We start from the raw sequence: 13,335 nt of genomic DNA, 5'->3' as shown, positions 1-13,335 counted from the left end.
TGGTTTTGTTTTTACAGAGCCCATGATTTTCCATTTGTTAATCACAGTTTGAACGCTGCTGACTGGCATTATCAATTCCTTGGATACCTTTTTGTATCCCTTTCCTGTTTTATACAGTTCAACTACCTTTTCCCATAGATCCTTTGACAATTCTTTTGCTTTCCCCATGACTCACAATCCAGAAACCTCAGTGGCTGGATGAAAGATGCAAGAGTCTGTCTGGATCCCAGAAACTCACTCAGCTTTTATGCACACACACTGATTATAAGGAAACAGGTCCCAGGTGAGGATGTTACCTTTAATAGCCATTCAAACCCGTTTATGTCAACTTCTGTGCATGTTATCAGGCCACAATCACCAGGGTATGTGAACTTTTGATTAGTGTCATTTGGAGGTTTTAGGTTGTCATTATGATTTAAAAAGAGAAAACACAGTAGTTTGACAATAAATGGCTTCACCCAACCACTAACCATGAGTGGAGAAAAAGTTTCGTGTTATTCATATTCTCTGAAAAAAGGCCAAGAAAGCAAAAATTCTGCTGGGGTATGTAAACTTTTGAGCACAACTGTATACACTACAACTATTAAATATTATTATTCTATGGGGCTAATGTGCTTTGTTTGATAGGAGCCTGTAAAGATATTTTATGGTTAAGACTGTGGTTCCCAACGTCTCTGTGCTTAATAATCGGACGTGTTCCCGCAGCCATACATACTCATGTGCTACTAACCGCAAAGGAAAGAAGATCTGTAATCTAATCTGTTTCTCTGGTATTGCTGGTTATTAGCGACTATTACTATTTTTCATTGTCATCTTTATTGCATTTCTCGTCTTGAGTCTGAATAGAACAATCCATTAAGAAATATTAGCTTGCCAGAAGTCTCCCACAACTTCCTTCTCAAAGTCTTTAAGACTCTTGGCACCTCCGAGGGTTCACACCCCTAATCATGGTCTGTTGGAGACATATTTTGTTACCACACCCTAATTTCATGTTCTCCCCTTTCACCCTGTCCACAGATTTCTGTAAAGGGTGTGTGATATTAAAGGACAGAACACATCTCCTCTTCTGAACTATTCTTTGCATTCAGTTTATTGCAGTCTTCTATAGATAACACTGAAGGACTGACGTTCTGCCATTCGTCTGCTGAAATACAGGCTTTTTTTTTTTTTTTTTTTTGCTAAGGACACAATAAACCTGCTATTCTCTCCCATCTCTTGCTGATTTCATTAGTATGTCGTCACATACTCCACACCCACATGTTGTGAAATGAGCACATTGGCAGGGAATCCGGGAGGGGGATAAATGACACAGTTGCATTTTTTGGCACCATGTGGTGGGTTCTCTGTGCAGCTGCTGTTTTTATTAACCGTACAGTTATCTAGGTAGATGGAAGATGTAATGATTATCGAATATTGGGTAATCAAATGTAATATTGAATGTAGTGGCCAGTATAGAGAAGCCGGCCACCTTGTGATTCACACCATTAACATACAAATGCATGAAGTGCTATTCTCGTCCCCAACGTAAGAATGCATACCGGCAGTAACCAGCCGTGCTGTTGGAGGAATTCTTCCCAGACCTCTCATTTTTCACTGTTTTTGGATGCCTGACTGTGTACTTGTATAGGTGTGGACTGCCCTTGCCCTGCCCCTTAAGACAGCATCGAATTATGCGTTTTATTGTGCCATGTGAAGTATGTACTGTGTCATGCTTTTTTTTAGTAATGTAACTAATGTATAGTTTAGTAGGTACTGACGCTGCTGTGTAAATACTGTAATGGTAATGCCTATTGTAAGTAACGTACTCAGCTCAGGTGCAGGGAAAGTATAGGGTAAGCACAGGATAACATATAGGTTAGTGCTTGGTTCAGTACATAGTGACAGTAGATATATTAGGGCAACATATAGTTAAATGTTTTGGACTAGCCCAGATTGGGAGGGGGCTAGGGCAAGTAACAAGGAACCACTTTCTGATATAGGCAGTTCACTCAGGTCACACTATCAGCATTTATAAGCCAAAGACACAGGACAATCAGTCCCCGAAATATGATACTAACAATGGGGGGAGGCAGTAATTCATAATTGAGGAAAATGTGGTGGGTATAATTCCTAAAGGATCACAATGTGGTGTGTGAGTTTATAAAGGGTAAGTGCGACGATGATAGTACACAAGGTCGGACAGTTTGGTGGTCATATTTCCCAAGGTGTGGTTGGAATAGTTCGGCGGTCATGTGATAGTGTAGGGTCATTTTTTGTGCAGTGGGCATTTATTCAGGGGCACAGTATAGGTGATTACTGTAGTTCAGGAACATTGTAGTGACAATGTTACTTTTAAGGGTACCATGTCGGGATATACTGCAGAAGACCAGAGAAGAAGGAAGTCTGCAGAGACAAGCTGAGGCTGTACAAAAACATCATATAGTCAGGGACTTAAGATTAGTGATGAGTGCAAGTGCCCATTACGCAGTTTGCCAAGGATGCTCAAGTGACATATTTGAGTCCTGCGAATGCACATTTCGTGGCTGTTAGACAGCTGCGAGACATGCAGCCATGAGGACCCAAACATATTATTCAAGCACGCCGAAGACACTCTGTTAGCACCTGAGCATGCTCAGATAACACCTTAACCCAGCACATTCACTCATCACTAGTAGCTGTTTTATTTATAAAAAATATCAGAAATTTAATAAAAATTGAAAAAAATTAGCCATTTTCAGACCTTGAATGATTCAGTTAATCTAGATAGTAATACCATGCAATAACATTAATAAACAACATTTCCCATATATCTCAAAAAAATCCCTCATTAATAAAATGGTGATCCCTTCCAAATATAAGAATAGTAAACCAAAAAAAAAAAACAAGAAGGAACATAGATCAGATAGATTATATAAAATGGTACATTTTATTACAGTTAGATAACATGATGTGAAGACACCGGCGTCGGCGAGCGACCCAGGGTCCGCTAGCCGGAACCGCATGGACCAGGGATCATCCATTGAGTCTATACAAGGCCAGTTGACACGAGAGTCACAACCTGGCTTAGGCCGGGTTCACACTTGCGTTTGGCTGGTCTGCGTACTTCTTCCCTTAAGCTCCGCCTACTTCCGTATGCATCCTGCATACCTATCTTTAACATTGGGTATGCAGGGACTTGCGTTGTATGCGGATGCGTCGTTTTGACGTGCCTGCCGATCGCACGGGGAACGCAACTTTTTGGTTGAGCTCCTTTATTTTTTTATTCACTTTTTGTGCTCCCGTGTGGTCGGCGGGCACGTGAAAACGACGCATGCGCATACAACGCATGTCCCTGCATACCTAATGTTAAAGATAGGTACGCAGGATGTAGGCGGAGCTTAAGGGAAGAAGTACGCAGACCAGCCAAACGCAAGTGTGAGCCTAAGGACGCACATTCAGCTGAAAGAAAACGCTGCAGTTGGCAGCCCCCTGAACCGGGCAGGGATGTCTAGGTGTGTTTGAGACCCCTGCTCTACACTGTGACATCCATTCAGATATTTGTTGAGAGCTACAAAGTCTCCTCTCAGCCTTCTTTTTTTTGCCAGTTGTACATTCTCAGATCCTTTAACCTTTCCTCGTAGGACATACGTTGCAGTCCGCTCACCATCCCGGCAGCTCTTCTCTGAACTTGCTCCAGTTTTTCAATGTCTTTTTTCAAATGTGGTGCCCAGTATAGTGGTATTGTAACAGGAACATAAGACAAATCTTACCGCTTATTTTTCTGACTGGCATCCCATATTATACTAAAGTGTAAGATATAGACAAAGGCAGGCCATATGCATTTTTTACACCAGTACTTTAATACATTAAAATATATACAAAAGTAAAATATTTGCAGCGTTTGGAAAATCAGTCAAGGAAAGACAGACTGAAAGACAGATATAACCGGATCCTCATGGTTGGTGACTACCAGGACACTCCGAAATTTATCGAAAAGCATTAGTAGTTGCGACCGGCGCATGTTTTCATTGTACATGATCTCTTCAAGATGATGTCGACCTCGGAAATAGTGCAAAAGCCTAAGTGAAAAGACAAAAGAATGAACACATTCATGACCTAGACACTAAATAATTCATTGCCTGGCTCCATAACTTCATGCTCCTGGGCTGGAATATAAACCGTTTACAGATTGGACAGGGAAATAATATGTACAAGAACAATACACGAGGATCAATTTTACGAGAGGATACAAAGGATGAAATAATCAGGCTGATTCTCGTTACAATCACTACACATGTACAACTGGATTGGAAGGGGAGTTCATTAAAGGCAATTGCAGCAGAGGGAAAACAATCGATTATGTTCCAAACCTGGCAAGAGATCTCATTATTGTACACTAGTATAAGGCAGCACCCCCCTCCCCCACAGGCAGAGCCTGTAGTATAAGGCAGCACCCCCCCCACAGGCAGACCCTGTAGTATAAGGCAGCACTCCCCCACAGGCAGACACTGTAGTATAAGGCAGGATCCCCCCCCCCACACGCTACGCTACTGCCAGGTGCGTAACTCTGTGGGGTCCAGACTTCTCAGGTGCATTGCGCTTGTGCAGTCTATAAAGGCTTCGGACAGAGTGATGCTCCTAGCATTATATTATAGATGCCCAGCCAAGCCCAGTGCCGAGAAGATGCTGCTGAGCACAACATAGATGGCGATGTCTCTCTTGCAGGCGACAAGATCCTCCAAAAACCAAGGCCGTCTACCAATAGTAAGAAGGCTCAGCAATTGTTTCCCCTTCTAAATAGGTTAGTTAGTTTTTGCTGACATATACTAGTCTGAGTTTTGTGTCCTTTTCTTCATACTCTGGGCATTTATATATGTTAAACTAAATAGGTTAGTTGTGTAGTAAAAGTGTGTTAAAATTCTTACCGATCACCTGCTGCCTCGGTTTCCAGCACCGCTCAGGTCCTCTCCTGGCCCACTCAGCCTGCTGTGCGCTTTTCTAGGAGACTCAGAAGTATACTCCATAGACTTACATTGGGAATGCGACTTCTGGTCCACACACAAACCCCTATGAGATTCGGCCAGTCTGATCTGCAATCACGTGGGCTAGAAGAGGGTCGGATTTGGGCTGAAACCAAGAAAGGTGGTGGTCGGCAAGTACTTTTATACACTAGATTACATACTTATTTTGGAGGGATTAGGGGAAAACATTTCTGTTGAATCATCAATGTTAATGCTTGTGGTTCTCTGTTGAAAAGACTGATGACCACCAGAACAGAATGTCATCCAGTGGTCAAAAAAATAAGAAGATCTGGTATTTAAGATATGAGGCCGGATTGAAATATTGAATGCTTGGTCTAAAGGTTCTCAGAAACATGGCTGATAACAGAAAGCATTATATTCGGACTTAGAAATTCATCTCCGTTTTTGTGGCATTTTAATGTAAGCATTTGCCGCTCATTGGTTACATAACCACAGTATCCCTCTGGGACCGATCATGTGCCGGCTGTTATAACCTGATTGTTGGCCACTGACACCATTAGCGCTAGTTTTGATACGCGACCCTCGTGTCCTCCACAGCTGCACGCTGTCTTTCTGCAGCACTTCCAGCAGCCAAACCGTTGCACACTCATAATTGCTGGGTGGAAAGATTGTTGTGGGAAATGTAATATCTGCTTTGCTTTCAATGTCGGATCCCCTGCCAGCGCTCGTCCTCGGGGAATACGCTTGTTTAAATAATAAACAAATTGAAGATTTAGTTTATGGGATTTTCCATGGCCCGGGGACAGAACAGATGTGTAACACAACTGACACTGTGCAGCTACATCCTGCAGCTAAAAATACGCAGACAGTTTGGTTTATTTCCTCTATGAACCCCCATTACTGAGGACGGGGCTTGGATATTAATACTGCGAGCAGTGTGATCACCGACATGTCAGAAACAACCCACATGGTGAAGTCACTGTAGCCGGCCTGGGAGTAACAGCCATGGGTTTAGCCCCGGGAACTCCACACCATTACACACATCCCCGGGAACATCTAATAGGCCTAGTATTTTCGCCAAACAACAGTTTTTGGAAAGGGATGGCAAATTTTTAAGAAATGAAGGGAAAAGGTCGGATGGGAGTCCAGCAGCAGAGATGGGGATGTGGGCCGTTTTCTAAGTTCTCAATGCTTGTACTGATGGAGCAACATTTACTGAAGGAACACACCAGGATTTTTTTTTCTATTATTTCCTCCACTTGTAAAGTACATTAGATAAAAGGTAGCAATGGTAATTATCTTCCTGATCACTTTACTTATTGTTTAACCCCTTCACGACATAACATGTACATGTATATCATATGTCGAATCACTGCCTTTGATGCGGGCTCGCACGCCGAATCCACATCTTTCCCGGCAGCTGATGGCTGATTTAATCAGCCATCATGTGCCTTTAACGATCGCGAGTGGTGCGGCGCTCTACCCGTGGCTGTAAACCCGTTAAATGCTGCTGTCACTCTCTGATAGCACCCTTTAACACGAGCTCACAGTGGGGAACATCATTCCTTGCACTCATCGGTGCGCCTATGTTGTGATCTCGAGGCACCGATAGGTTGCCACGATAGATGGAGGTCTGCTGAAAACCCCTATGTATGTCATTACAATCTTCCTGTGCAAGCCAACCAGTAGCTGAAATTCATATGAGATTGGCACTTTCACTATACAAAGCGATCAGACATTGTTTAAGCGATCGGATTATCGCAGCTACAAGTCCCCTAAGGGGACTAGCAAATACAGTAAGCCGTACAAAAACAAAAAACACAAAAGATTAAATCATTTCCCCTTTTGCCCCATTAAAAACAAATTAAATACACATATTTGTATCGTTGCTTTCGTAAAAGTCTGATCAAAATATAAAGTAAACTAATCAGATTAGTAAATGGCGTAACAAGAAAAATAATCAAATGCCAGAATTAAGTCTTTTGGGCAGCTACAACATTGCAATAAAAAGCAATAACGGGTGATCAAAATGTTGTGTCTGCCCCAAAATGATATAACTAAAAACGTCAGCTCAGCGCCCAAAAAATAAGCCCAACCCAGCCCCAGAGGCTGAAAATTAAAGTGATACGAGTCGTTTAAAAAAAACAAAAAAAAAAACAAAGTGTACACATTTTTTTTTGCACCACCTAAATAAATTTAAAAAAACAACCTATGCAGTATCTGCATAATAGTACAATGAAGACAGTGAACTGGTTCATGCAGCTTTACATGAACACCCGAGCCTTACACTATGGCTGGTCCAAATAACTAAAGCAATTGTTACCATCCACCTCTCGTGTCTCCCCTTTTCCTCATAGTTTGTAAGCTTGCGAGCAGGGCCCTCATTCCTCCTGGCATCTATTTTGAACTGTGATTTCTGTTATGCTGTAATGTCTATTGTCTGTACAAGTCCCCTCTATAAGTTGTAAAGCGCTGCGGAATATGTTGGCGCTATATAAATAAAAATTATTATTATTATAATGAATTATGTCATTTAAAAGCATAACTCGTCAAGCAAAGAACAAGCCCTCATGCGGCCATGTGGATGGAAAAATGAAAAAAGTAATGGCTTTTGGATGAGTAGGAAAACAGTAAAGATGAAAAATTGTCCAGGGATGAAGGGGTTAAGAAGCTTGGTTCTGGTCTTGATACATACCATGTGACTGCGTAATCACAGGAGAATAGCCAAAACACCACACAGCACTTCTTAGTACTGATATCTTCCTTTATTCGATTAAATCACATAAAATGCGTTAACATGAGTGTAGAGCAGCGCTGCCCGGCCGTCCTGTCACTCACCTCTCTGGATGCATTTTATACTTGGATATTAATAAGTTACCGGTTTTGTGCTGGATTGTGTTTTGGCTAGCCGAACAGTTTCTGTGTGCTCCAAGTTTCATGGATATGTGACAACCAGGATTCTTAGCGCTGACACACTGTATTATCAATCTTTATTTTATACTCCGGCTGCTTCCCAAATCCTGCAGCTAATGCTGTTTGGATCAGAAGTCAGCCTCTCTATGCAAGACTATGTGAGAGTAGAAAAATATTTAGAATTGAGAGTCCTCAGTGGTTGATACCTTTTAATGGCTAACTGAATAGATGGTAACACATTTAGAGACTACTCAGGTCTCTTCATCAGGCATAGACTAAAAGAAGTTCTGGAGAGTCACATTTATGCACAACACATCACAGAAAAAAATAAACATAGCTAAGACAGGTGACATGGAGCAGAATTACCATGAGTGATAAACAGTTAAAGGGACACTGTCACCTGAATTTGGAGGGAACAATCTTTAGACCTAGGGGCGGGGTTTTTGGGTGTTTGATGCACCCTTTCCTTACCCGCCGGCTGCATGCTGGCTGCAATATTGGATTGAAGTTCATTCTCTGTCCTCCGTAGTATATGCCTGCACAAGGCAATCTTGCCTTGTGCAGGCATGTACTACGGAGCAGAGAATGAACTTCAATCCAATATTGCAGCCAGCATGCAGCCGGCGGGTAAGGAAAGGGTGCATCAAACACCCAAAAACCCCGCCCTTAGGTCTAAAGATTGTTCCCTCCAAATTCAGGTGACAGTGTCCCTTTAAGTCCATAAATATTGGACCAGTTCTTAGATAAGGAATGTTCTATTGTCCTCTGATTGAGGTCTGGTTCTGTTGTGATGACCCCACATGGTCTGAGGGGCAAATTCCTTAGTTGATGTAAAAAGACATAAATCCATGCGACACATTCATTCCTGCACTAACACTGTCAAAGGTCATCAGCTTATATTCCCAAACTCTTCTGTCTCTTTGAGACAACCCCATGGATAGAGATGAACACCTTGGTCGCCTCAGAAAGACCTTTTTGAATCAGGGCTACCATCCAAGAACTATTGAAAACCAGATTACAAGAGCCACCAGAATATCAAGGAATCACCTGCTACATTACAAAGCTAAAGAAGAAAATAACCGGGTGCCTCTAGTAGTCACCTACAATCCAAATCTGGAGGTGCCAAGGGGAGCTGCACGGAAAATACAACCTTTACTACAAAAAGATGCCCCACTACAATCCATTTTTCCAGACCCCCAACTACTGTGTTTTAAGAAGCCCCCAAATCTAAGAAGTATCATTGTCAGAAGCTTCCTGTCCTCTCCAACAGCTGCAGGAACCTTTCCTTGCAATCAGAAAAAATGTAAAACCTGTCCATTTATAATGACCACGGACAAGATAAAGATCCCCAATTCACATCAGGACTACAAGATACCAGGTACTTTCAGCTGTATCACATCTAATGTGGTGTACCTAATTATTTGTACTAAATGTCCAACTGGGGGTCTGTAGGTAGGGGAGACAGGGCAAAAACTGAGAACACGGATGAACTCTCACCGCCATACAATAAGAGAAAAAAGAATGGATATACCTGTGGCAACACATTTTTGTTTCCCCAATCAAGGTAACTTCAAATCTCAAAGAGACAGAAGCGTTTGGGAATATAAGCTGATGATGACCTTTGACACTCTTAGTGCAGGAATGAATGTGTCGCATGGATTTATGTCTTTTTACATCAACTAAGGAATTTGCCCCTCAGACCATGTGGGGTCATCACAACAGAACCAGACCCCAATCAGAGGACAATAAAACATTCCTTATCTAAGAACTGGTCCAATATTTATGGACATAACTGTTTATCACTCATGGTAATTCTGCTTCATGTCACCTGTCTTATCTATGTTTTTTTTTTCTTTGATGTGTTGTGCATATGTGATTCTCCAGAATTTCTTTTAGTCTATGCCTGATGAAGAGACATGAGTAGTCTCGAAAGCTTGCAATTTGTTACTATCTTTTCAGTTAGCCATTGCAAGGTATCAACCACTGAGAACTCTCAATTCTAAATATTTTTCTATCTACTGGCTAACACGGTACCAAGATATATATCTTTCCTGTAAGTAGGAGTAGACAGCCATGTGGAAGAACAGAGGATGGATACAGGAGGGTAAGAAATCAGAATCACTGCCTGACTATATGATCATCCTAAGATCACTGCCCGACTATATGATCATCCTAGGGTCACCGCCTGACTATGATCATCCTAGGGTCACCACCTGACTATATGATCATCCTAGGGTCACCGCCTGACTATATGATCATCCTAGGGTCACTGCCTGACTATATGATCATACCAAGATCACTGCCCGACTATATGGTCATCCTAGGGTCACCGCCTGACTATATGATCATCCTAGGGTCACCGCCTGACTATATGATCATCCTAGGGTCACCGCCTGATTATATGATTATCCTAGGGTCACTGCCTGACTATGATCATCCTAGGGTCAGTGCCTGACTATATGATCATCCTAGGGTCACTTCCTGAATATATGATCATCCTTGGGTCACTGCCTGACTATATGATCATCCTAGGGTCACCGCCTGACTATATGATCATCCTGGGGTCACAGCCTGATTATATGATTATCCTAGGGTCACTGCCTGACTATATGATCATCCTAGGGTCAGTGCCTGACTATATGATCATCCTAGGGTCAGTGCCTGACTATATGATCATCCTAGGGTCACTTCCTGATTATATGATCATCCTAGGGTCAGTGCCTGACTATATGATCATCCTAGGGTCAGTGCCTGACTATATGATCATCCTAGGGTCAGTGCCTGACTATATGATCGACCTAGGGTCAGTGCCTGACTATATGATCATCCTAGGGTCACTGCCTGACTATATGATCATCCTAGGGTCACTTCCTGATTATATGATCATCCTAGGGTCAGTGCCTGACTATATGATCATCCTAGGGTCAGTGCCTGACTATATGATCATCCTAGGGTCACTGCCTGATTATATGATCATCCTAGGGTCACTGCCTGACTATATGATCATCCTAGGGTCACTGCCTGATTATATGATCATCCTAGGGTCACTGCCTGATTATATAATCATCCTAGGGTCATTGCCTGATTATATGATCATCCTCCGGTCACTGCCTGACTATATGATCATCCTAGGTTACTGCCTGACTATATACACCACTCAGACTCACTGATAGAACTTTCCACAAGATGCAATGGAAAATACTTTCCACTTAGCAGATGCTTGGTTTTTACAGCAGGCTTTATCTGACAGAACTGTTTTCATTATCGTTTTTTCCTGCGGCTGTACAATTACTTTCCATTATGAGAGGCAGACAACACCCAGCAGCAGCACATTGCACTCACACACTGATGCTAGACAGAACATCGCACCTCTACAGTTTCCAGAACATACACCGGATTGATGTTTTACCAGAGATGTTATCTCCAGCCTTTCATGGTCTCTATGTTATCTCCTTTTACAGAGAGTAATCCAGTGCTTGCTATAAAGAGGTGGGAGCCAAGAGAAGCCTAGCAGAAAGCACAATGGCACCTATGTGTCGCATTATCTGTGTTCTCCAGCAGTTCCTCAGAAGTGTGTACTGGTGCTGTGAGGCAGGTACTGAGAACAGCAGGTGCACTGGGCCACGGTACTGCGTCCACAAACTGGAGCCAGAAGTGTAAAGATCTGTTGGTCGGCCTCGTCTCCAATGAAGGGATCAGGGCCAGCTATTGTAACTAAGCTGTGGCATTATACAGCAATATACCTCTCACTGTAAAAGAATTCCACTTTTCTTTCTCGCTTCATTGGGGGACACAGGTAACCATGGGGTGTATGCTGCTGTCACTAGGAGGCTGACACTATGCAAATAAAGAAGTAACTCCTCCCCGGCAGTATACACCCTCCGACAGGCACCAGGCAACTCAGTTTTTGCTTAGTGTCTGTAGGAGGCGGACCTGGATCTAACACCAGATCCGCATTTCATTTTCTTTCAGGGATTTGTTGTTTGTTTTTAATCATTTCCCCTTTCTTTTTCAGATACTTTCTTCAGGGTAACAGGGTGCAGTTTTCTCACCCTGTCTTCCCCACTTTGAGCGACCGAGAGAGCAGTGTGGTATCACCCACATCGCACCCTCTCGGACCCGCTGGGCAGGACTTTGTCCCCTGTCACCCATTCGGGTGTTCAGGGTGACCCCCTTTCTTCGGTGGCCAGTCCTGCCCGTTTCCCCTCCTCATCCCTCTCCTCGGAGCGGGCTGAGAGGAAGACGGCGGTCACATCCAGTGACCCTCTCCCCCTGTTCAGGGGTCGACGCCGTCTTCTGCGCCGGAGAGTCGTGGCGCGGGAAGGAGGACTACTTCCAGGACCCTCTATCTACCAGGGATCCTGATGATTCCTCATCTGCAGGTAGGGAATCTTCAATCAACAAACCCCCCATCCCCACCCCCACCAATACCCTGCCCAGCGGCGATCTCCTCTTACCATAGGGGAGCATCTGACAGGGAAGTGGGCTGCATATTCGGGCGTTGAGACCACGTAGGAATGGGAGCAGGAAGGCTGGCATCTTTTCCCTCCTTATTCAAACTTGCAGGCTCCTTCGCCCGCCATTTCTCTCTGCCTCACTGTTTATCCCTTTCTTAGCGCTTGAGCGCCCTCTGGTGGTGGCCGGAATTAGTGCGGCCGGGATGTGCAGCGTCTCCCTGCTTTTCCTTTTCTTGCCGCTTGAGCGCCCTCTTGTGGCGGTCGACGGTATAGCGGCCGGATTGCTTTCAGTTTTACAGGGGGCGTTCCTTTCTTTCCCCCCTTCGGTCCTGTGCACGCCCACAGCGTCGCACTTTCTCCGCGCTCTTTTCTCCTGCTTCCTGCTCCCTGTCAGCGTGTCAGCGTCTGCTCATCGCGTGGGACACAGGATTTCTTGGGGGAACACAGGCACCTGCGGTTACCGCTGTCTTTCACCAGGCTCAGCGCTACCTCCTACTCCACCTGGCAGTATTCTCTGGCAAGGTAATATCCACCTATGTCCGACCCCACCCCGGCCTTTGCCCCTACGGCCATCCATTACGCCTGCGCTCACTGTAAGAAAAAGTGGGTTTCAGGTCAGCCATCTCCTTTCTGCCCGTCCTGCGTTCCTGCCACCATGTCAGCTCCCCTGGAAGCTTCAGGGTCCCGGGATGAGTGCACCCCCCTCCCCCGGAGTGGGCTGTTGCTATGTCTCAATCTGTGTCCGACCTGACTAAGGTTTCTCAGTCCCTGGTCCAGGCACTTGAACGCATCCCGCTTCTCTCTAATGCCACCAGTGCCACGAACGCCTCTCATGGCGATTCGCCCGCACCTGTCCTAGACTCTCACAGAGGCAGACCGGACAAAAGAGACAGAAAACGGACCTTATATAGATCCTTCTCCAGTTCACCGGACCACATCGGGATTCACCTATCTGCCCGTTCCCCTTCCTCACAGGCGGACCTCGGGTCTGATGTCACTTCTCAGTCGGAATCTGACTCGGATGC

At 44.3% G+C, this 13,335-nt stretch overlaps 1 protein-coding gene across 10 annotated transcripts in view; it reads right to left on the bottom strand.

Annotated features, from left to right (window-relative positions):
* Nucleotides 1–3,797: 3,797 nt before the first annotated feature.
* NPRL3 (NPR3 like, GATOR1 complex subunit) overlaps nt 3,798–13,335 on the bottom strand; it is a 72,701-nt gene continuing 63,163 nt past the window's right edge. For all 10 annotated transcript variants that reach the window (XR_013218237.1, XM_077275316.1, XM_077275309.1 and 7 more), the window contains one exon: nt 3,798–4,037. Coding sequence is in view for 9 of the 10 variants with exons in the window: in XM_077275316.1 (XP_077131431.1) it covers nt 3,872–4,037 (166 nt within the window). In the remaining variant the exon portion in view is untranslated. The remainder of the gene's footprint in view (nt 4,038–13,335) is intronic.

This window comes from Ranitomeya variabilis, chromosome 7, assembly GCF_051348905.1.
Source record: "Ranitomeya variabilis isolate aRanVar5 chromosome 7, aRanVar5.hap1, whole genome shotgun sequence".
Classification (NCBI taxonomy): domain Eukaryota; kingdom Metazoa; phylum Chordata; class Amphibia; order Anura; family Dendrobatidae; genus Ranitomeya; species Ranitomeya variabilis.
The sequence above is the reverse complement of the archived record's forward strand: the minus strand, read 5'-3'. Positions and strand labels throughout refer to the sequence as shown.